At 42.8% G+C, this 22,505-nt stretch overlaps 1 protein-coding gene across 2 annotated transcripts in view; it reads left to right on the top strand.

Moving 5' to 3' along the window:
* Nucleotides 1-22,505, top strand: part of ADAMTSL4 (ADAMTS like 4) — a 182,186-nt gene that overhangs the window by 32,417 nt on the left and 127,264 nt on the right. For both annotated transcript variants that reach the window (XM_077257769.1, XM_077257772.1), the window contains exons 2-4: nt 4,315-4,381; nt 17,258-17,985; nt 19,389-20,457. In XM_077257769.1, the coding sequence (XP_077113884.1) occupies nt 4,316-4,381; nt 17,258-17,985; nt 19,389-20,457 (1,863 nt within the window). In that variant the 5' untranslated portion in view covers nt 4,315. The remainder of the gene's footprint in view (nt 1-4,314; nt 4,382-17,257; nt 17,986-19,388; nt 20,458-22,505) is intronic.

The raw sequence follows: 22,505 nt of genomic DNA, 5'->3' as shown, positions 1-22,505 counted from the left end.
CAGTATCCTTTGCCGCTGTTGTCAGACTTGTTTGCCCGGATTAAAGGTGCCAAGTGGTTCACCAAGATAGACCTTCGTGGTGCGTACAACCTGGTGCGCATTATGCAAGGAGATGAATGGAAAACCGCATTCAATACGCCCGAAGGTCATTTTGAGTACTTGGTGATGCCATTTGGGCTCTCTAATGCACCTTCAGTTTTTCAGTCCTTTATGCATGACATCTTCCGGAAGTATCTGGATAAATTTTTGATCGTTTATCTGGATGATATTCTGTTTTTTTCTGATGATTGGGACTCGCATGTGGAGCAGGTCAGGATGGTTTTCAAGATTTTGCGTGAAAATTCTTTGTTTGTTAAAGGCTCAAAGTGTCTCTTTGGTGTACAGAAGGTTCCCTTTTTAGGGTTCATTTTTTCCCCTTCTGCTGTGGAGATGGACCCAGTCAAGGTCCGAGCTATTCATGATTGGACTCAACCCTCGTCAGTTAAGAGTCTTCAGAAGTTCTTGGGTTTTGCTAACTTCTACCGTCGTTTTATCGCTAATTTTTCTAGCGTTGTTAAACCGTTGACGGATATGACCAAGAAAGGCTCTGATGTGGCTAACTGGGCTCCTGCTGCCGTGGAGGCTTTCCAGGAGTTGAAACGCCGGTTTACTTCGGCGCCTGTTTTGTGCCAGCCTGACATCTCACTTCCCTTTCAGGTTGAGGTGGATGCTTCGGAGATTGGGGCAGGGGCCGTTTTGTCGCAGAGAGGCCCTGGTTGCTCTACTATGAGACCTTGTGCCTTTTTCTCTAGGAAGTTTTCGCCGGCAGAGCGAAATTATGATGTGGGCAATCGGGAGTTGTTGGCCATGAAGTGGGCATTTGAGGAGTGGCGTCATTGGCTCGAGGGTGCTAAGCATCGTGTGGTGGTATTGACTGATCACAAAAATCTGATGTATCTCGAGTCTGCTAAACGCCTGAATCCTAGACAGGCCCGCTGGTCATTGTTTTTCTCCCGTTTTGACTTTGTGGTCTCGTATTTACCAGGTTCTAAGAATGTGAAGGCCGATGCTCTGTCTAGGAGCTTTGTGCCTGATGCTCCTGGAGTCGCTGAACCTGTGGGTATTCTTAAGGAAGGAGTTATCTTGTCAGCTATTTCTCCAGATCTGCGACGTGTGTTGCAGAGATTTCAGGCTGGTAGGCCTGAATCTTGTCCACCTGACAGATTGTTTGTGCCTGCTAAATGGACCAACAGAGTCATTTCCGAGGTTCATTCCTCAGTGTTGGCAGGGCACCCGGGAATTTTTGGCACCAGAGATCTGGTGGCCAGGTCCTTTTGGTGGCCTTCCTTGTCAAGGGATGTGCGGTCATTTGTGCAGTCCTGTGGTACTTGTGCTCGAGCTAAGCCTTGCTGTTCACGTGCCAGCGGGTTGCTCTTGCCCTTGCCTGTCCCGAAGAGACCTTGGACACACATCTCTATGGATTTCATTTCGGATCTTCCGGTGTCTCAGGGCATGTCTGTCATCTGGGTGATATGTGATCGTTTCTCCAAGATGGTCCATCTGGTTCCTTTGCCTAAGCTGCCTTCCTCTTCTGATCTGGTTCCTGTGTTCTTCCAGAACGTGGTTCGTTTGCACGGCATTCCTGAGAATATTGTGTCGGACAGAGGATCCCAGTTTGTTTCCAGGTTCTGGCGATCCTTTTGTGGTAGGATGGGCATTGAATTGTCGTTTTCGTCCGCTTTTCATCCACAGACTAACGGACAAACGGAACGAACTAATCAGACTCTGGAGGCGTATTTGAGGTGTTTTGTCTCTTCTGATCAGGATGATTGGGTGACCTTCTTGCCATTGGCTGAATTTGCCCTTAATAATCGGGCTAGTTCTGCCACCTTGGTTTCGCCATTTTTCTGCAACTCCGGTTTCCATCCTCGTTTTTCCTCGGGACATGTGGAGCCTTCTGACTGTCCTGGAGTGGATTCTGTGGTGGATAGGTTGCAGCGGATCTGGAATCATGTGGTGGACAACTTGAAGTTGTCACAGGAGAAGGCTCAGCGTTTTGCCAACCGCCGCCGCGGTGTGGGTCCCCGACTTCGTGTTGGGGATTTGGTATGGCTGTCTTCTCGATTTGTTCCTATGAAGGTCTCCTCTCCCAAATTTAAGCCTCGATTCATTGGTCCTTACAAGATATTGGAGATCCTTAATCCTGTATCCTTTCGCCTGGATCTTCCGGTGTCGTTTGCCATTCACAACGTATTTCATAGGTCCTTGTTGCGGCGGTACGTTGTGCCTGTGGTTCCTTCTGCTGAGCCTCCTGCTCCGGTGTTGGTTGAGGGCGAGTTGGAGTACGTGGTGGAGAAGATCTTAGATTCTCGTCTCTCCAGGCGGAGGCTTCAGTACCTGGTCAAGTGGAAGGGCTATGGTCAGGAGGATAATTCCTGGGTGGTCGCCTCTGATGTACATGCGGCCGATTTAGTTCGTGCCTTTCACGCCGCTCATCCGGATCACCCTGGTGGTCTTGGTGAGGGTTCGGTGACCCCTCACTAAGGGGGGGGTACTGTTGTGAATTTACCTTTTGGCTCCCTCTAGTGGCTACTAGTGATTTGACTCTGGGTATGTCATTCATCCCTTGTATGCTCACCTGGGTCGTTAGGTCAGGGGTGTTGCTATATAAGCTCCCTGGACCTTCAGTTCAATGCCTGGCAACGTTGATATCAGAGCTAATCTGTAGTGCTCTTGTCTTCTGATCCTGGTTCCTGTTTGATTAAGCTAAGTCTGCTTTCTTGCTTTTTGCTATTTGTTTTTGTTTGCATTTTTGTCCAGCTTGTATATAATCTGTATCCTGACCTTGCTGGAAGCTCTAGGGTGGCTGGTGTTCTCCCCCCGGCCGTTAGACGGTTCGGGGGTTCTTGAATTTCCAGCGTGGATTTTTTATAGGGTTTTTGTTGACCATATAAGTTATCTTACTACATTCTGCTATTAGTAAGTGGGTCTCTCTTTGCTAAACCTAGTTCATCTCTGTGTTTGTCATTTCCTCTTACCTCACCGTTATTATTTGTGGGGGGCTTGTATCCTACTTTTGGGGTCCTTTCTCTGGAGGCAAGAGAGGTCTTTGTTTTCCTCTTCTAGGGGTAGTTAGCTCTCCGGCTGGCGCGAGACATCTAGCGACCAACGTAGGCATGTTCCCCGGCTACTTCTAGTGTTGGCGTTAGGAGTAGATATATGGTTAACCCAGTTACCACTGCCCTATGAGCTGGATTTTTGTACTTCGCAGACTGGCTGATATCTCTGAGACCCTCGCCATTGGGGTCATAACAGATGTCTGCTGTTGAGTCTCATGGGTCCTTTTGTCACTTGGCCTACAACTTGACCAACCTCAACCAACACGTTTAGGCTTGTATTTTACTATTTTCAGATTATGGAAAGACAGAAACATTGCCAAATGTAAATCAAATCATCTCAGAAATGACTCAGGCAGTAGACTGTGCTTTTCTCTTCATTTCTGTCATTCCTTTTGTGCTTAAATCTGTAGCCCATCATCCATCATTTATGGAAGAGATATTTTTAAGGCTTTTTCCTTAGGGTTATGTCATTCACTCTAAGGGATTCAAGCACATGTTGTTTTCAAACCAACAACTAGGAGAAAATTGCTGATCAACCTACATATTTTCTCTGTGATGAAAGTCAACACCAACTCTTGGTTGCACATGACTCTCTCAATTATCACAGGGTGGGTTATGGACTGTGGAAAACTGGAGAGAACCCTGCAGCTATATGTGGTGAACCTTGATGAGCCCCGACAATCCTAGGATATGGTAAAATAAGATCCCACAGAATCATTTGGGTGATAAAGCTACAGTATAACAGTAGTGTTGGCTTTTCAGGAACCTCTTTGATGTTTTTCATATCACAGTAGCGATGATGTATGGGAAGAAATGGCTCCTTGACTCTCCAGAAAGATGTAGTTGAGGTGGAGAGAAAGAGACGTCTGTCAGTGTTTCGCTCTTTGGTTTGTGAAATATTTCCAAAATCTACAGTAGAGTTACATGCATGGTCTCCTCTCTGCAGTGCCAAATAGGGGACAAGGAGAACATCATTCTCTCGAGTAGTTTGAGTCCCAAAAGTAAAAACTCCACTTTTTGCACTTATATTTTCAATATACCCTAAATGTAAAATGTAGCGTTTTATTGTTGCCCTTGGGAGTAGCTCAATCTTATCATGTGTCCTCGGACCACAATAGTTTGAGAACAACTCTACAAGAATGGATTGTAGTCCTGAATTTTGGAGTGATTGTAAAATTCCCTTATAAGTAATCCTGTCTTTTCTTTATTTCCATAGGATGTCAAGTTTACAATCCTTGTTTCTTCACCTGTTGATGCTTCATCTTTGCCATGGGAGTGAAAAAGTGAGTTTGAGGAGGACACGAGATGATTCCCTCCCCCAAAATTTGTCATCAAGGCAGTAGTAAAACTCAGTTTATGTTTTGTGGTGTGTCCTATTGATTCTCCAAATTTCTTTAAGATTATCAGGTTAGGTCACCAATATATGATCATGAGGTGATGGGAGACCCGTGGCAGACCCACAAAATCAGCTTTTTTTTGCCTCCTAGTAGATATACACAGTTCATGGAGCGCCATGTTTTGCAGCTGCTTCAAGGTACTGAAGATCAGTTTTACATCCACCACTGCCAGAGGTGATAACAGATGATGTCGGGTGCTGACGCCTCACTAATCTTATATGACTTAAAGGGATACTATTAAGGGGGTAAGGCTATGTTCACACATTGCATTTTTGCTGCATTTTTTCTGCAGGCTAAACCCTACTCTCTTGGCAGTAAAGAAGCTGCTGACACAAAGCAGGTTTTGCTACGTTTTTCAGGATCCCAAAGTTCAGCTTTGCTCCCACCAAAGAAGCATGAACCCAGGTCACCAGTGCATATTTTTTGGTGTAAAAAGATTTTTATGTCTGAATAATAGTGACTATTAGTGATTTATGTGAACAAAAAAGTACACGAGTTCATGAAATAATACACAATTACAAATGTAACAGAGGGGCGAGGTGAATTGGTCAGGAATAGTTTACCTGAGACATTGGCAGAGCATTAAGTTTATAGGACACTGTATACTTTCACACTTTGAAGGGTCAGCCCTTGAGTTGGACAGGTATTGTTCAATCTCACACCTTGGTCAGCCAATGTTTAATTAATTTAATTAAACTGTACTAATCCTAACTGCCATTCTCAGGTGAGGAGACCAAGACATTATGGTTTAAACTTGGGAAAATCATAAAAGTAAATGGGTTTCACATACTGCTGTACATGCGTTTTTGTTACTAAAAACCCAGCAAACTTGATATCTGTGGTTTTTGCTGCGATATTACTGCGTTTTTGCACTTATTGTTTTCAGTGAGTGAAAAAACGCTACAACGATGCAGAAAGAAGTGACATGCTGCAGTTTTCAAAACGCAGCAGTTTTCGAATTCAGTCAAGAAAGAAAAACAGTGTGGGTGCATTAGACTTCTGGAATCTCATAGCTTTTGTTGGTACTGTAAACGCAAATTAAAATTTGCATTAAAAAATGCAGCAAAAACGCAGCGTGTGACCATAGCCTAATACTCAGTGGTATACTGCATCTGAAAACATTCTTGTTGCCTTCCTTGTCTTTTAGATATCTTCAGTTTAATATTGGCCATAGATTAGTTGGTCGCTTTAGCATGGTAGTACCCATAGGTTGGCTGATATCTTCAGTCCGGGATTGCCGAAAGATTTGTTGGTATCTCCAATTTAGCAGTTCTCATAGCTTAAAGCGGTGGTAAAGTTTTGTATAATTTTTTTAATGTTTTTGGCTCTTTAATTCTGAGTCTGGGACCTCCTCAAATTGCTCAAAAGATCTCTTAGAAGTCGCTCATTAGTGCCCAGCTTCTGCCTGAGAACGTACAGCACAGCATAGAACAAATGCAATGGAAAGCTTATAACTTACTACTGATTCCATATTCCACTGTGTGCACGTGCCTTTAAGGTGGATGTCAGTTGTTACCTGGCAGGTCTAAAACGTCTACCACAAACAGGCTTGGTGCAAGCTACTCTGCTTCCCAGAACTCTGGTGTTGCTATGGCTTTCACCCTTTAACCCCTATAGAGGGATCTGGATTTACACATGGGACCCTGGGCTAGAGCCACAGAGTCAGCTGCTGTTCGGTGGAGTAAGCTGGCAAGAAGGATAGTCATATAGTCGGGTCAAATCCAAAAGGTCCAAAATCATCAAGTAGGAGAAATCAGTAAATAAGCCAAGGTCAAAACAGAAAAACACTATACTAAACTGTACTAAACTGGAGCAGAAAACACAGATCTAAACCAAGGAAGCACAAAGCTATATCTGGCAGCTTCTCCAGCTGGACAGCACACACACCAATACTGCCAGACTAGACGGCACTGTAGATCCCAGCCACCCAAATCTAAGTGGCTGGTCAGAGCCTGTGCTGTCCAGAGCTTCTGGTTCCAACACATTTTCTATCACCAGCACAACCCGCAGAATGAATACGATTGTGTCTGGCGACAGAAGCAGACATCGCAGGATTAGGTCCTGGTGGAGATTTGATAGTGCTCAGGCAGAAACTGGGCGCTCTTGTCTTCTGAGTTACGCAATTCTAAGAGATATTAGATCGGTTTGGTCTTAGGATCCAGACACTTACTGATCTGCTCAGAAGTAAGGGACCTGAAACATTTATAAAAAAATGTTCTCTTTAATGGGTAGTTTTAGACTAGTAATACTCATCTTAAGTTTTAGTTCTTCCCATAGATTAGGTTCAAAGATAAATATTTTTCCTGTATCATAGATTAGTTGGTAATTTTAGTCTTTTAGTTGCCGATTATTAATTGGTCGTCATCAGTAGGCGACAGTCGTTCATTTTTTCACATTAATGTACACTCTGCACCTTATCTTGGCTGAAAAAAAACCAGGAACATAGAAATTTTTCCAAATTTATTGAAAAAGAAAAACTGAAATATCACATGGTCATAAGTATTCAGACCCTTTGCTCAGACACTCATATTTAAGTCACATGTTGTCCATTTCCTTGTGATCCTCCTTGAGATGGTTCTACTCCTTCGTTGGAGTCCAGCTGTGTTTAATTAAACTGATAGGACTTGATTAGGAAAGGCACACACCTGTCTATATAAGACCTCACAGCTCACAGTGCATGTCAGACCAAATGAGAATCATGAGGTCAAAGGAACTGGCCAAGGAGCTCAGAGGTATCAAACTAATATTCACCACAAAGTGCAAGGTGCATCAGACATACAACACTAAGAATGTGGAGTACATATAGTCAATGGGGTACCCCATTGACTATATGTACTCCACATTCTTAGTGTTGTATGTCTGATGCACCTTGCACTTTGTGGTGAATATTAGTTTGATACCTTTTTATCTTGTAAATTTACATTAAAAGCTGTATTTTAGCCCAAAACGCTGATAACAAATTACTGGTTGGATTATACCACAGGCTAAAAATCCAATGAGCTCAGAGAGAGAATTATGGCAAGGCACAGATCTGGTCAAGGATACAGCAGAATTTCTGCAGTACTCAAGGTTCCTAAGAGCACAGTGGCCTCCACAATTCTTAAATGGAAGACGTTTGGGACCACCAGAAGTCTTCCTAGACCTGGCTGTCCAGCCAAACTGAGCAATCATGGGAAAAGAGCCCTGGTGAGAGAGGTAAAGAAGAACCCCAAGATCACTGTGGCTGAGCTCCAGAGATGCAGTAGGGAGATGGGAGAAAGTTCCACAATGTCAACTATCACTGCAGCCCTCCATCAGTCTGGCCTTTATGGCAGAGTGGCCTGACGCAAGCCTCTCCTCAGTCCAAGACATAAGAAAGCCCACATGGTTTGCTAAAAAAACACATGAAGGACTCCCAGACTATGAGAAATAAGATTCTCTGGTCTGATAAGACAAAGATAGACCTTTTTGGTGATAATTCTAAGCGGTATGTGTGGAGAAAACCAGGCACTGATCATCAGCTGCCAAATACTGTCCCAACAGTGAAGCATGGTGGTGTCAGTATCATGCTATGGGGGTGTTTTTCAGCTGCAGGGACAGGATGACTAGTAGTCATTGAAGGAAACATGAATGCGGCCAAGTACAGAGATCTCCTGGATGAAAACCTCTTCCAGAGTGCTCTGGATTTCAGACTTGGCCAAAGGTTCACCTTTCAACAAGACAATGACCCTAAGCACACAGCTAAAATATCAAAGGAGTGGCTACAGGACAACTCTGTGACCATTCTTGACTGGCCCAGCCAGAACCCAACTGAGCATCTCTGGAGAGACCTGAAAATGGCTGTCCACGAACGTTCACCATCCAACCTGACGGAACTGGAGAGGGTCTGCAAGGAAGAATGGGGATCCTCAAATCAAGGTGTGAAAAACTTGTTGCATAAATCCCAAGAAGACACATGGCTGTACTTGCTCAAAAGGGTGCTTCTACTCAATACTGAGGAAAGGGTCTGAATACTTATGATCAAGTGATATTTCAATTTTTCTTTTTTGATAAGGTGGAGTGCAGAGTGTACACTAATTTGAAAAAAATGAACTTTTGTTGAATTTGCCAAATGGCTGCAATGAAGCAAAGAGTGAAAAATTTAAAGGGGTCTGAATACTTTACGTACCCACTGTATATATATATATATATATATATATATATATATATATATATATATATATATATATATATATATATATATATATATATATATATATTAGGGTATATTGCCTAAAGCCCTGCAGTGGAATGGTGAAATGTAGTTCCTGAAGACCTGACAAATTCCAGGCAGTCGGTGGTTGGCCTTTGTCCCTCTGCTTTTACACAGATGCTGTGTTACACTTATTGATGGCTCTTTAGATGCTCGGCTTATTACATCTCTTAACCCCCCCACTCCCCGTCCCCAGCAGGAAACCTCATTGTACTTAAAGCTTGACAAGTCATGCGTTGGCGATGAGGTTGGAGCGGATTTAAGACTTCTGCTTGTTTCTGTTTAGGGAAACGGTTGGTTTGTTAGATGAATATACACAATGACTACAGTTTTAGGTCATCCTAACCCCTGCTGTGCTAAGGGATAAACCTGAATATATGCATTTAATGTGGTCCTATGTCAAAGACATATGGAACAAAGTATGGAACAAAGTATGTCTCACTGATCCCTCAAGATCGTATGGATGTCTTAAAACAGTTGACCAAGGTGTCATCCCAAAAAATATGTTTTTTTTTATCTCATTGAATTTAAAATATGATTAGCCGAAAAGCAATTAGTTAAATGTTGGCAATGGACAGTGTTGTATTTTTTTTTTATTTTATTTTTTAGGGATGGGGAATTATATTTTTATATATTTAGGTACATACTTTTGCTCCGATTCAGAATTCTAGCGTAAAAAGCTTTGAAAAGTCACACCATTTTCTGACCAAGTCGGCACAGTTGGGTCGGAATAGGGACATGGCAGGGTATGATGACCCATGCTTGTCAAATTCAGGATGAGGGGTGCCTCAAATCTTACTCCACTTACCAACTGGAGTAAGATTTGTGGCGAGGCACACTTGCAGGCGCAGGTCACTTTGCACCTTGACAATTTCATTAAGAGACTTTCTCCTCATACTCCATATATCCCCCTCATCAAGACCGGCATGAGAAATGGCAGTCTTGATGAATCAGGCTCTTATAGCTGCCATATATTAGACAACAGTTGGCCAAACTCGTTGATATCCACAGGCTCCGCTGACAGTCTAATATGCATGGGGGCTTCCGACTCTGCCTTGACATCATCTCATAAGAATCCATCATATCCTATTGTGGTCTGCCAATACTTTTGTTCTTGGCAAGGTAAGCCACCGCCTGAGGAGTCTGACAGAGTTTCTGTCATAGAGAACACAGTAGCACTCCTGACAATGTTGGAGTCGGGAGAGCTAGCTGCCTGCTGAACGATTGGCTGAAACATCTGTCTATGAAACTCCTTAGACCAGGTTCACACTGAATACTGGTGTTACTGTTTTGGCACTGGTAGTGTGATGACTATTAATTTCTCATTGTAGTTTTTGCCGTGAACCCCAAGGGTTGTAGGCAACCTTGGCCTGACTAAAGTTGAGTATAACTGGTATATTTTCCGTCACCCTACTACAAATCCAAGCTCAACCAATAATCCAAATGTATTCAGTGGGAAGGACATTACCAGACATTTAGCTTGCAGGAGGACAAAGAGATGAGGCTAGTGGTGAGCGAATATACTCGTTACTCGAGATTTCCCAAGCACGCTCGGGTGTCCTCCGAGTAATTTTTAGTGCTCGGAAACTTAGTTTTTATTACCGCAGCTTAATGATTTACATCTGTTAGCTAGCATAAGTACATGTGGGGGTTGCCTGGTTGCTAGGGAATCCCCACATGTACTTATGCTGGCTAACAGATGTAAATCATTCAGCTGCTGCAAGGAAAACTAAATCTCCGAGCACTAAAAAATACTCGGAGGACACCCGAGCATGCTTGGGAAATCTAGAGTAACGAGTATATCACTAGATGAGGCATGTTGAAATTGAACAAACCCGATCCTTTTTTCTTTCTATTGTTGAGTGAGGGAGAGTCTCTGGACCCCCATACATATAAGATAGTTATCCGTATCCTGCAGAAAGCAACCAGTTCTGAAAAAATGTACCTGATATGTATAGACAACTTAAACCCCACAGGAGTCTGAGAATTACTGTTAGGATATAATTTCAGCATGGCCGAAAACTGGCCATAAAAGCAAAGAAAGGTGAAATCTTAAAATAATCTAATAAAGAAAAATCACAAATATTTCATGTCCTCATACCATAGCACACAAGTTAAGGCACAGGATTTATGGCTCCACCATCTACAGAACATATGATTGAATCCAGAATACTTTGGTCGTTTTCATAGTTAACTTTTGACACTTGATACCTCTACTCTTTTATCTTGGGCTTTGATGGTTTCTGCTCATGCCATGAGAAGACAAACTGGTCAACCTGCCCTTGTGATCATTCTTTGCTTGATGGACTAGTAAAACTAATGTTGTCATCCCAACTCCCCGAGACTTCGGTAACCTGACTCATATTATAGACTACTGAATGGTTTTCATTGCCGTAAGACTCTGTAACATGCAGGAACCATTAGCTCTCCACACCAGTAAATTACTCCTCTGCTTCAAAGGGCTGAAGATCTGTATTGTGTAATCCATTGGAGGTTTTCTTGAAGGTCTTAGATGTAGAAATTGGGAATAGGTGTTGGATTTGTTGCAAGTTTTATATGAGTTTGTGGTCAGAGAATGTCTTGTAGTCTGGACAACCTTAATGAGTTTTGTAAAGGCTAAAAGATCCTTGTTGGTAGCAGTAGAGTGACGGCTGTCAAATAAAAACTAGCTCTCGGTCTTAGTAGTGTATATTTTGGGACCATAGCACAAAATTAAGTAAAAGGGGTGTGGAAAAGGGGTCTGGTCCTTACTAGGAGCAAAAAGTGGCTTCAAAGATTTCTGGCAGACCTAACATGTCCATTTGTTTTATGTAGAGCATATTAATTTTAATGAAGACTGTGTAATGCATAGTTTCTCCTGTGGTGGTGATGTAGGGAAATCTAAGACTTGCAAAGTACTACCACAGATCATATCTGATAGCTGTGAGCCTTGAGACCTTTGTATAACCTTTTTCACTGAAGATGTCTGAATATGCTGTCTTTGTGTTTATTTAATACCTCCATTATGAGGGAACCATGCTTCACTGCAGATTAAAAGCTAGTAATGTTATCCCTACCAAAGCAGCTGTGGGCAGGTAATGCTTATTTCTTTTACCGACATGTTATGGATTCTAATCTGTTGATATGTTCTTCGAGGTCTAAATGCTGGGTAAAACTACCAAGGACAATGAAGTAACCGTCTTTTGTAGTTGTCACGCAGTATTGACTAGAAATGGCCAAACATTGTGTTGTCTAGTTTAGAAGACCCATTTATGCAATGGGATTCATCATCTATTGACCAGAGTTGAGAGACGTAATAAACAGTATCTCTCGCTGTGGAGGAACTGTCCCATCGCAGAAAACTGATTGATTTGAATAGGTACTGTGTAATTCTCAACTTCTCCTGTGGTGGCACTGCAGGAACACTGAACCCCTTACTGGTGGGGTTCTCCAAAGATCTCATCTGATCATTGGAATTCACTAGGAATGGGACACTTTTTTTGACCATATTATTGTCACTAGAGATGAGCGAATCTTTTCAAATTCACAAGTGTTGCCAAATTTTTCCAGAAAATAAGCCACAATAAAACTCCAAAGTTTCCAAATGCCTGAAAAAAAGACAAAATCCAAGATAAAGACATAGTACACTAAAACCCTAAATAGCAATAGTGCATGAAGATAACACATGGTGCTAAGTTAGCATTATTTTGATTAAAAAAATGTAAAAGCCATTCCACCTTGTCAAGATGACCCTATTCAGAACGGCCGTAACCTCTAGTATTAAAACCTTATCATATGTCAATTGATGTACATGTGGATAAGGGCTGAGAAGGACTAAGACCCGGCTAATGGACACCCAGCCATGGGGAACTATATGAATGTAATGTCCAGCTCAAAGAAAAGGAACGCCGCACTTTTATTTGCACAGAGTGCGAAAAAAAACAAACCTAAAGAGATGCACTGGTATATAAGTTGGTGTACACGCAGTTATGGGATAGCAGGCACCAAAACTCCCCCGCCTCTAACCACCTTCTCCACTTACCAAATAAATGACACGAAACACATGGTGTGAAGAAAAAAGGCTGCGGTATTTATTAATGGTTACTCAAAATTAAATATATTAAACCAATAAATAACAATAACATTCATTACTCCATAGACAATAAAACCATCCAGTCTCCGCCCAGAAAGCTGGGTGAGCAGCATCTAATAAATACCGCAACGACGTTAACTTAGAAAGGGCGTGCGGGCAGCTGTAATTAAGAAACCGGCTGCTGTAACTTCTTCTGGCAGGAATGCAGTGCTTAAGAAGTTCTCCTTGGCGCCGAAATCTGTCAACCAGTCAGACTCCTGTTGCTCATTTCTGCCTGTCACCTGAGGACTAGAAGAACCAATCACCAACAGGTAAATACCGTTAACATAAATCAAAGCTGGGGAGATATGAATGAACCTTAAACATTGAGAGAACTAAGGGGAACATACCAAAACTGGACTCTAATCCAATTAGCCAATAGAAAACATGGGGGGAGCTGGTGCCGCAATCCCGTTAAGCCCCCAAGCTATTTGCTCTAAAGGGGGGCTTGTACATGGGATAGCAGGCACCAAAACTCCCCCGCCTCTTAAAACCTTCCCCACTTACCAAATAAATGACACAAAAGCTGGGCGAGCCCCCACACGCCAAGCATGCCTCAAGCAAGCTTGGCCCCCCAAACCACCACAGCCTCTTCAATCAAACTGGCCAAACCCGTATTAAATACATCCAACCCAATTTCTGAGAGATGCACACCATCCTTCATATATAGACCTACCTCAAAACCTTCCAAATCCTTATGTCTATATGAGACTCCACCGAGCGAAAACAAAAACTTTGCCATACTTCGATTAAGACGTTTGCCATTCAACGCCATTCATTGCTGGACTAAATTAGGCGAGGAACTATCTCCGAGAAGCACAAAACGCAACGGGAAATAAACTTCTGGAAATCCCCCCAAAAAACTCCTTTGCATAGATCCCAACAAAGAAAGCAGTGGTACTTTGGTGACATAAATGTGGATACCTCTCTCAAAAGCCTGTATTTATGGGTAGGTAGGATCCTGCTGAAATTAAAACCACCACATGTTGAAGGGCGGAGTGCTCGGTCAGAGAGCTGACATACAAATGACAAAAGACTGACTGGCACTTCCAGGCTAATGTGAACAGGTTCATACTAGGAGCAGCCACCTCCATATACAATATACAGAAAAAAGTTGCACTCTGTCATGTTAAAGCATATAGACATGGAATATATGAAATATAAAGTTTGATGGGCCCCATTAGATGCTCCATATTAAAATATGCCCCATATAATCCTGCATAAAGGGTAATAAGGGCCCCATAAGATGCTCCATAGAGATATTTGCCCCATATAGTGCTGCACAAGTGTTATGGCCCCATACAGATGCTCTGCACAGCTACTTGCCCCTTATAGTGCTGCACAAGTGTTATGGCCCCATACAGATGCTCCGCACAGACATTTGCCCCTTATAGTGCTGCACAAGTGTTATGGCCCCATACAGATGCTCTGCACAGCCACTTGCCCCATACAGTGCTGCAGAAGTGTTATGGTCCCATACAGATGCTCTGCACAGCCACTTGCCCCTTATAGTGCTGCACAAGTGTTATGGCCCCATACAGATGCTCCGCACAGCCACTTGCCCCATATAGTGCTGCACAAGTGTTATGGCCCCATACAGATGCTCTGCACAGCCACTTGCCCCTTATAGTGCTGCACAAGTGTTATGGCCCCATAAGACGCTCCGCACAGCCACTTGTCCCATATAGTGCTGCACAAGTGTTATGGCCCCATAAGACGCTCCGCACAGCCACTTGCCCCATATAGTGCTGCACAAGTGTTATGGCCCCATAAGACGCTCCGCACAGTCACTTGCCCCTTATAGTGCTGCACAAGTGTTATGGCCCCATAAGACGCTCCGCACAGCCACTTGCCCCATATAGTGCTGCACAAGTGTTATGGCCCCATACAGATGCTCTGCACAGCTACTTGCCCCTTATAGTGCTGCACAAGTGTTATGGCCCCATACAGATGCTCTGCACAGCCACTTGCCCCATACAGTGCTGCAGAAGTGTTATGGTCCCATACAGATGCTCTGCACAGCCACTTGCCCCTTATAGTGCTGCACAAGTGTTATGGCCCCATACAGATGCTCTGCACAGCCACTTGCCCCTTATAGTGCTGCACAAGTGTTATGGCCCCATAAGACGCTCCGCACAGCCACTTGTCCCATATAGTGCTGCACAAGTGTTATGGCCCCATAAGACGCTCCGCACAGCCACTTGCCCCATATAGTGCTGCACAAGTGTTATGGCCCCATAAGACGCTCCGCACAGTCACTTGCCCCTTATAGTGCTGCACAAGTGTTATGGCCCCATAAGACGCTCCGCACAGCCACTTGCCCCATATAGTGCTGCACAAGTGTTATGGCCCCATACAGATGCTCCGCACAGACACTTGCCCCATTTGCTTTTGCTGCCATAAAAAAAAAAATCACATACTCACCTCTCCGTCGCTCAGGACCCCGGCACTTTTACCTGCTCCTCGTGCGGCTCCGTTTTCAGCACTGACGTTCAGCAGCACTCACTACGTCACCGCGCCCTCTGACCTGAGCGTCACTACCAGAAGACGATGAAGACAGAGCCGCACTGGAATGAGGAGGGGTAAATATCGCGCTGCGCTCCCCCTCCCCGTATATTTACCTGCTCCTGGCGCTGTGCAGTCCCTGCTTCTTCCCCGGCGCTGCATCTTCTTCCTGTATTGAGCGGTCACCGTTACCGCTCATACATTAATGAATATGCGGCTCCACCTCTATGGGAGCCGCATATTCATTTCTGTAATGAGCGGGACCATGTGACCGCTCAGTACAGGAAGAAGCTGCAGCGCTGGAAGAAGCAGGGACGTCCAGGGACCGCGCCGGGAGCAGGTAAGTATAATTACACAGTCCCCGCCCCCCCTCACCTGCCGACCCCCGGGTATGACTCGAGTATAAGCCGAGAGGGGGACTTTCAGCCCAAAAAAATGGGCTGAAAATCTCAGCTTATACTCGAGTATATACGGTACCCAGGAATTCAGACTTCATCCTAAGAGAAGTATTCACACTAGACACGTAGGATCCCAGCAGCGTGAGACCACCTTGTTTTTTGTTGCTGGGCATGCATGAATTGGCCAAATTATGTGATAAGCTTCTCAATTTCTTCTTACTATCCAGAGCAGTATTGCTATTCATATTTCATATATTCCATGTCTACATGCTTTAGCACTACAGAGTGCAACTTTTTTTGTATAGTGACATGCAATATGATAGCGGCTAGTTATTGTGAGGAAGCCCACCAAAGTCATGTGATCCTTCTCTGCCTGATGCAATCTTCTGCAATATAAAAAAAGTGGTGGTGGCCAGTTTAGGCAATTTGCACATAGTGAATCAGAAATTTAAATGCACATTCCTAAAAATTCATTATGAATTAAATTTGCTTTAAATCAATTTGCTCATCTGCAATGTTTCCCCTTGTAACTAGGTAGCATGCATTATTGAAAGCCATTACACGTGATGTTTGGGGTGGCTCTAGTACACACTTTGCATTCAGAGTCGCAATCAGAATTTTGCCTCTCTAATTTGCTGCCAAATGAAGATGTTACGTTTATCTGTTGCCCTGTGGGTGCAGGGTCTAGATTGCCTTCAGATGGCAGCACATGATGTATGGCTGACCGTAATAGAGCTTCTGCTGTCAGGAATCCCAGTGACAGCACATACCATTGTTACATGGGAGAATGTGAAGCTATTTCTGACTTGGCAAAATTTATTCCTCTTCCGTAACAAGCCATTGTCAAGCATTCCCTTTATAGATGATGCAGATCACAGCCCTGATAGGTCACGCAAAGTCAAAGACGAGTGCAGCACTATTGTGTCCCTCTCTCATAAATCTGTCCATGAATGATTTAGTAAATTGCTATCTGTTTGTGCTTCCAACAATCAAGGTCAAAAGTAATTATCTATTTAGTTAAAATGGAAATTAACTTTGTTTGTAGGGGAGCGTAAAATTTTGTATTGTACTTTGGATGGACCATACCATCTTAATATGTTTGGGGAATAATGACGTCTACGGGACATTGCTTTGTGATGAGTTGCTTATGAAGATGTTCGTATTAAAGTTTATGGAGGAGCTGACATCTATTATATGCTTTTCCCATCATCATTGAAAGGAAGTTATTACATGGGCGATTAGCTTTTTCCACCCATATGGTATGTTTCCATCTAACACGTGTTGTAGGAGATATATGAGAACAATGTGTGTTGGTGTAGACGTGACTGCCTTTTGCTAGGGGAATTCCATCCTCTGGGATTTGCAGAAGGTCTTAAAAAGATCTGGACTGGTGCTACATTAGTAAAAGTGTAGAAATATTAACCTCTTATGATATATGGTTAGCAAATAACTCTACAGGATGTGTTCAAAGCTAGTGGACGATTTTATAGCTGTCTTTGTGTCTCTATGCTTTACAGGTACCTCATCGGAGATCTCGACAAACTTTGGAAGATGACCAAGTGGAGAATAAAATAGCTGGCACATGGGGCTCCTGGGGAACATGGTCCTCATGTTCACAGACCTGTGGCTTGGGAGTCATCGAAAGAAGTCGTGCTTGCTTGTCTCCATATCAGCAAGTTTCTTGGGTATCAAGGCCAGAGCCAAACCCTCACAGCATTCAGCCACATCCAGAGCCACCTTTTCGAGATGAGAGGGACAATCTTTATTCTGTGGGGCCCGCCAGGCCATTGTACCCTCTTCATAGAGAAAGGGAGCCCTATATACCTAGAAACCCACCACCCAGTCGACATAATCAATTTAATCGCAATGCCCGAGAAGAAACATTTGCTGGTGGGTCTCAGCCTTCATATCCTAGACGGGAACAACCTCCTTATCACAGACCAACATCTAACCGAGGACGGACAGTGCCTCAGCCCTCAGAAACACTTTGGCAGCCATCTTCACTGGACATGCCGCTCAGACAAGATGCACTACGTGCTTCTGAAACCATCTCAATTCATAGAAAACCCCAGCAAGACGTCCCTTTTAATAGAAGGAACAACTCGCGTATGGATGACTCTGCACAATCATGGCCATTCTTTCCAGACTCCATCCCTCTTCTAAAACCTGACAGCTGGGAGGAAACCAACCCAGGACAAACATTTCCACCTCTATCTCCCACTAAAGAGTCTCGCTTTTCACGAAGGTAGGAAACTCATGATAAAAAAAGAACCTGTTTTTAGATCAAAGGTCAGGAATTCACCATCAGCTAAAGAAGGAATAACAATAGCAAAGATTTCTAGAATTTGGCAATACTTTACACGCTATAGAGGCAGTCAGTATGACTGCAATTCTACCTTTAGAAAGAGGGGTCCCAGCCTTTCCTTTAAAGTGGTAAGACCCTATGCAAGGACAGCCATCTCTTGATGCAGGGCACAGCATCACAAGGCGGCACAGGATATGAAGACTTTTTATATCTTGGATTACTGGGGAAACGCTCTTGTGTTCTTTATGTGAGATCTGCTACCAGACATCTCTGGTGACAACTTATCCCTAGAGAACAAAAAGATGGGCAGTCCAAAATCAGGCATGCTGGATTTTTAATTTGTAATGATCTGTCAGGGGCCCCAAACATATTAGATTGTTGACACAACCCGTCGATATTGGGAGGTTTGGGTAATGCTCTGCGCCTCGAGAGTCCTTTTGAGTCTTTAGTCCTTGGCCTTTTATATAAGCCTTTAGCTGTAAGCTTGCGAGCAGGGTCCTCACTCCTTTTGATATATGAGTTATGCTTATTCTGTAACATCCTTTTAGTCTGTACAAGTCCCCTCTAATTGTAAAGTGCTGCGGAATAAGTTGGGGCTATAAAAATTATTATTACAGCGGATTTGCCCTATTTTGCATGATAATTTTTCATCTTAATATATCTTTGATCATTTTTTACTGACCTGAGAACTGTTCACAAGTAGAATAAATCCTCTATAAAATATCTACTCTCTTGGCTTTGTGCTAGTTCTTTACCTACAGTTAAACTGTCTTCAGGTATAAATAACATATATTTATTGGCGTTAACCTATTGTCCACTTCCCGTGCTATCAGCCTATAAAACCTAGCCGCTTTACGGTGAAACATTGGTTTTGAGAACTTCGACTTTTTAATACATTTTTAATGCAGCAGCTGTTATTTTACAGAGTAGCCAAAGCAATTCTGACATCGGATAACAATCTTGTTTATTTAAAGTCCGTGCTGGAAATTTTTCAGCTTCATTTTTTTTTCTTTCACTTTTTTTTTTCTATACTGAGAGAGTTGGTTTAAAGCAATTAAATATCCTTTCAGCTTTCTTAATGCCTTGTATGGGCAGTTCCTTCACGGAATCTGTTTTCCTTTGTGAACACAACATTTGTGCCAAGAATTACGGATGAGGTGAAAGGGGATTTTGCATTTTATTTTGGTCAAATGATAACATGGTCATTATTCTGAGTCATGAGTTTGCGTTTCGTAACAAGTGATGCATATTAATTATCGTTATCGGTTGAACATCATATTTATTTGTGCCTGAACGTAATTCATGGCATGGGAGTAAATATCTTAATTTTTTTTTCCCCATAGGTCTCGTGTAAGAAACGTAATAAAGCCTGGGAGATATGGTTATGGAAAAGTACCATTTGCGTTGCCCCTACATACTGAAAAAGATGAACTGCAACGCTTTAAGAGACATCACAAGTTAATAAATTTTGGCACTACTGCTAGCCCAAAGAGAGAGCGAAAGAAGAGCTTAACAGCAACACAAAAGTCATTAGACAGCTTTGGAGAACATGGCAGTGAATCTCTAGGTCAAACTGTTGACTTTCTTGATGTGTCTTCGAAAAAGAGTGCTCCATCTTTGAAAAAACCCAAGAGATCTAGTCAGCCTCATCAAACTTCTTGGCCAGAAAAAAATTCTAATTCTTCAGCTGTGAATGGTTTTCAGCATAGACAATTTGAAGGAGAATCAGCAGAACATGGGTCACTTGTTGGTGGAGAAGGTGGAAGACAATATTTTAACCATCAAAGACATGACACAAATCTCCAGGATGCCGAAAGAGAAGATGATGATCTATTATATCCCACTGAACATGAGAAAAGTGGAACTAGCACCAGGACTATGAGGGTCAGTGAAAAGCTAGAACAGACGATATCTTCAACTCAACCTCCACTATTGACAAAGACTTCTAAACCAATGGAATCCAAAATAAATGGCCAAAGAATGGATACTGTAATGAGAAAACTTATAGATAGTCATCAAGCATTTAACGAGAAGAAAGATTACTATGAGGAGATAACACAAACTTCTGATGTTACAAATGATAAAGGAGTTGAACATGAACAAAACGGTCACAAATCTGATTCATCACACCGTCCTAGACCCCGTAGCCAAAGGCAAAGTCCATACAGGCACGGTACAGATGGTGGCAGGACATATCCGAGTATTTACAGAGACCATCCATCCAGACCTTTGCAAGGAGATGCTTGGGCCTCACTAGGAAGAAACCCATCCCTTACCTTCGAAAGAGGACAAGACCCTAGGCAAAGCCAACATCAGCATTCTGATGTTCCACTTTCCCTATATAATCCCGGAACAGAAGAAGAATTTCACTGTGCAGGTCCAAAGAAGCAATACAAGTCATGCACCCAAGAGGTATGGCAATATTCCATCCTAATTACTAGAGTTCATATAAGACAGCAGATTTTATGAACTATAAATGGTCTACAAGCCTTTCTAGATCTTGTTCTACAGGGTGGGCCATTTATATGGATACACCTAAATAAAATGGGAATGATTGGTGATATCAACTTCCTGTTTGTGGCACATTAGTATATGGAAGGGTGAAAACTTTTCAAGATGGGTGGTGACCATGGCAGCCATTTTGAAGTCGGCCATTTAGGATCCAACTTTATTTTTTTCATTGGGAAGAGGGTCATGTGACCATCAAACTTATTGAGAATTTCACAAGAAAAACAATGGTGTGCTTGGTTTTAACATAACTTTACTCTTTCATGAGTTATTTACAAGTTTATGACCACTTATAAAATGTGTTCAAAGTGCTGCCCATTGTGTTGGATTGTCAATGCAACCCTCTTCTCCCACTCTTGACACACTGATAGCAACACCACAGAAGAAATGCTAGCACAGGCTTCAAGTATCCGTTGTTTCAGATGCTGCAAATCCCGTATCTTCATAGCATAGACAATTGCCTTCAGCTGACCCCAAAGATAAAAGTCTAAGGGGACAGATCGGGAGACCTTGGTGGCCATTCAACTGGCCCACGATGACCAATCCACTTTCCAGGAAACTGTTCATGTCGGAATGCTTGGACCTGACACCCAAGATGGTGCACCACCACATTATGGGTGTCAGGTCCGAGCATTCCTACGTGAACAGTTTCCTGGAAAGTGGATTGGTCATCGTGGGCCAGTTGAATGATCACCAAGGTCTCCCAATCTGACCCCCTTAGACTTTTATCTTTGGGGTCATCTGGAGGCAATTGTCTATGCTGTGAAGATACGAGATGTGCAGCATCTGAAGCAACGGATACTGGAAGCCTGTGCTAGCATTTCTTCTGCGTTGTTGCTATCAGTGTGTCAAGAGTGGGAGAAGAGGGATGCATTGACAATCCAACACAATGGGCAGCACTTTGATCACATTTTATAAGTGGTCATAAACTTGTAAATAACTCATGAAAGAATGAAGCTACGTTAAAACCAAGCACACCATTATTTTTCTTGTGAAATTCTCAATAAGTTTGATGTGTCACATGACCCTCTTCCCATGGAGAAAAAAAAAGTTGGATCCAAAATGGCCGACTTCATAGTAGCTGCCATGGTCACCACCCATCTTGAAAAGTTTTCCCCCTCCCATATACTAATGTGCCACAAACAGGAAGTTGATATCACCAACCAATCCAATTTTATTTAGGTTTATCCATATAAATGACCCACCCTGTATTTTGTTTTCATAGTGTCACAATGAACGGACCTGCCGGACTGCCATAGAACTAGACTTAGATCATTTTCAGATCCTATGATGAGTTTGGTCCAGTTCTGTGGAACTACAGGAGATACTGGCCATCTAAAAGTTTCCTTATTCACAACATTTTAATTCCCAGTAGAGCTGAGCAAAAAAAATTGGTAAGATTCCTGGTCAAATATCCACTTTAGTACTCCTTATTAGGGCAATGTGAAGTTTCTCATAGCACTAGGGCACCTCTTGTGATTACTAGGAACATCATTATTACTAGGAACATCATGATTACAACATCATGTAAAGCCTAGTTGCTAGACCTTATGACATCGGCAGGGCCTAGTGATCACAAGTGGCATCCAGTTTGTTGGTGTTCGAATGACGTCCAAGGAAATTTGCACTGCCCTAGTGTGACTATAAGGAACCCGATCCTTGGTCTTGCAAATCTTTTTGTTCAACTCTTAATTGCTACTGCTCATCTTACACCAAATAATGACTATTTGGGCTTTGGACACATTGGTGTGATATTAAAATGGCCTTTATGCTCCCCAGTGACATAGTTTTTTAACTACGGTAGTTTATGATAGGGAGATCAAAAGAAGTTCTTATAGTTTTATGGTATTCAGAATAGATGGTTGGCAGACCCAAGCAATTTAACTAAATCACCCATAGACATTAGACTATCCTCATCCAAACCACCCAATATAGACGGGTTCAAGCGACAA

Source organism: Ranitomeya variabilis, chromosome 1, assembly GCF_051348905.1.
Source record: "Ranitomeya variabilis isolate aRanVar5 chromosome 1, aRanVar5.hap1, whole genome shotgun sequence".
Lineage (NCBI taxonomy): Eukaryota > Metazoa > Chordata > Amphibia > Anura > Dendrobatidae > Ranitomeya > Ranitomeya variabilis.
Note: the sequence above shows the minus strand (reverse complement) of the source record. Positions and strands in the feature narration are given on the sequence as shown.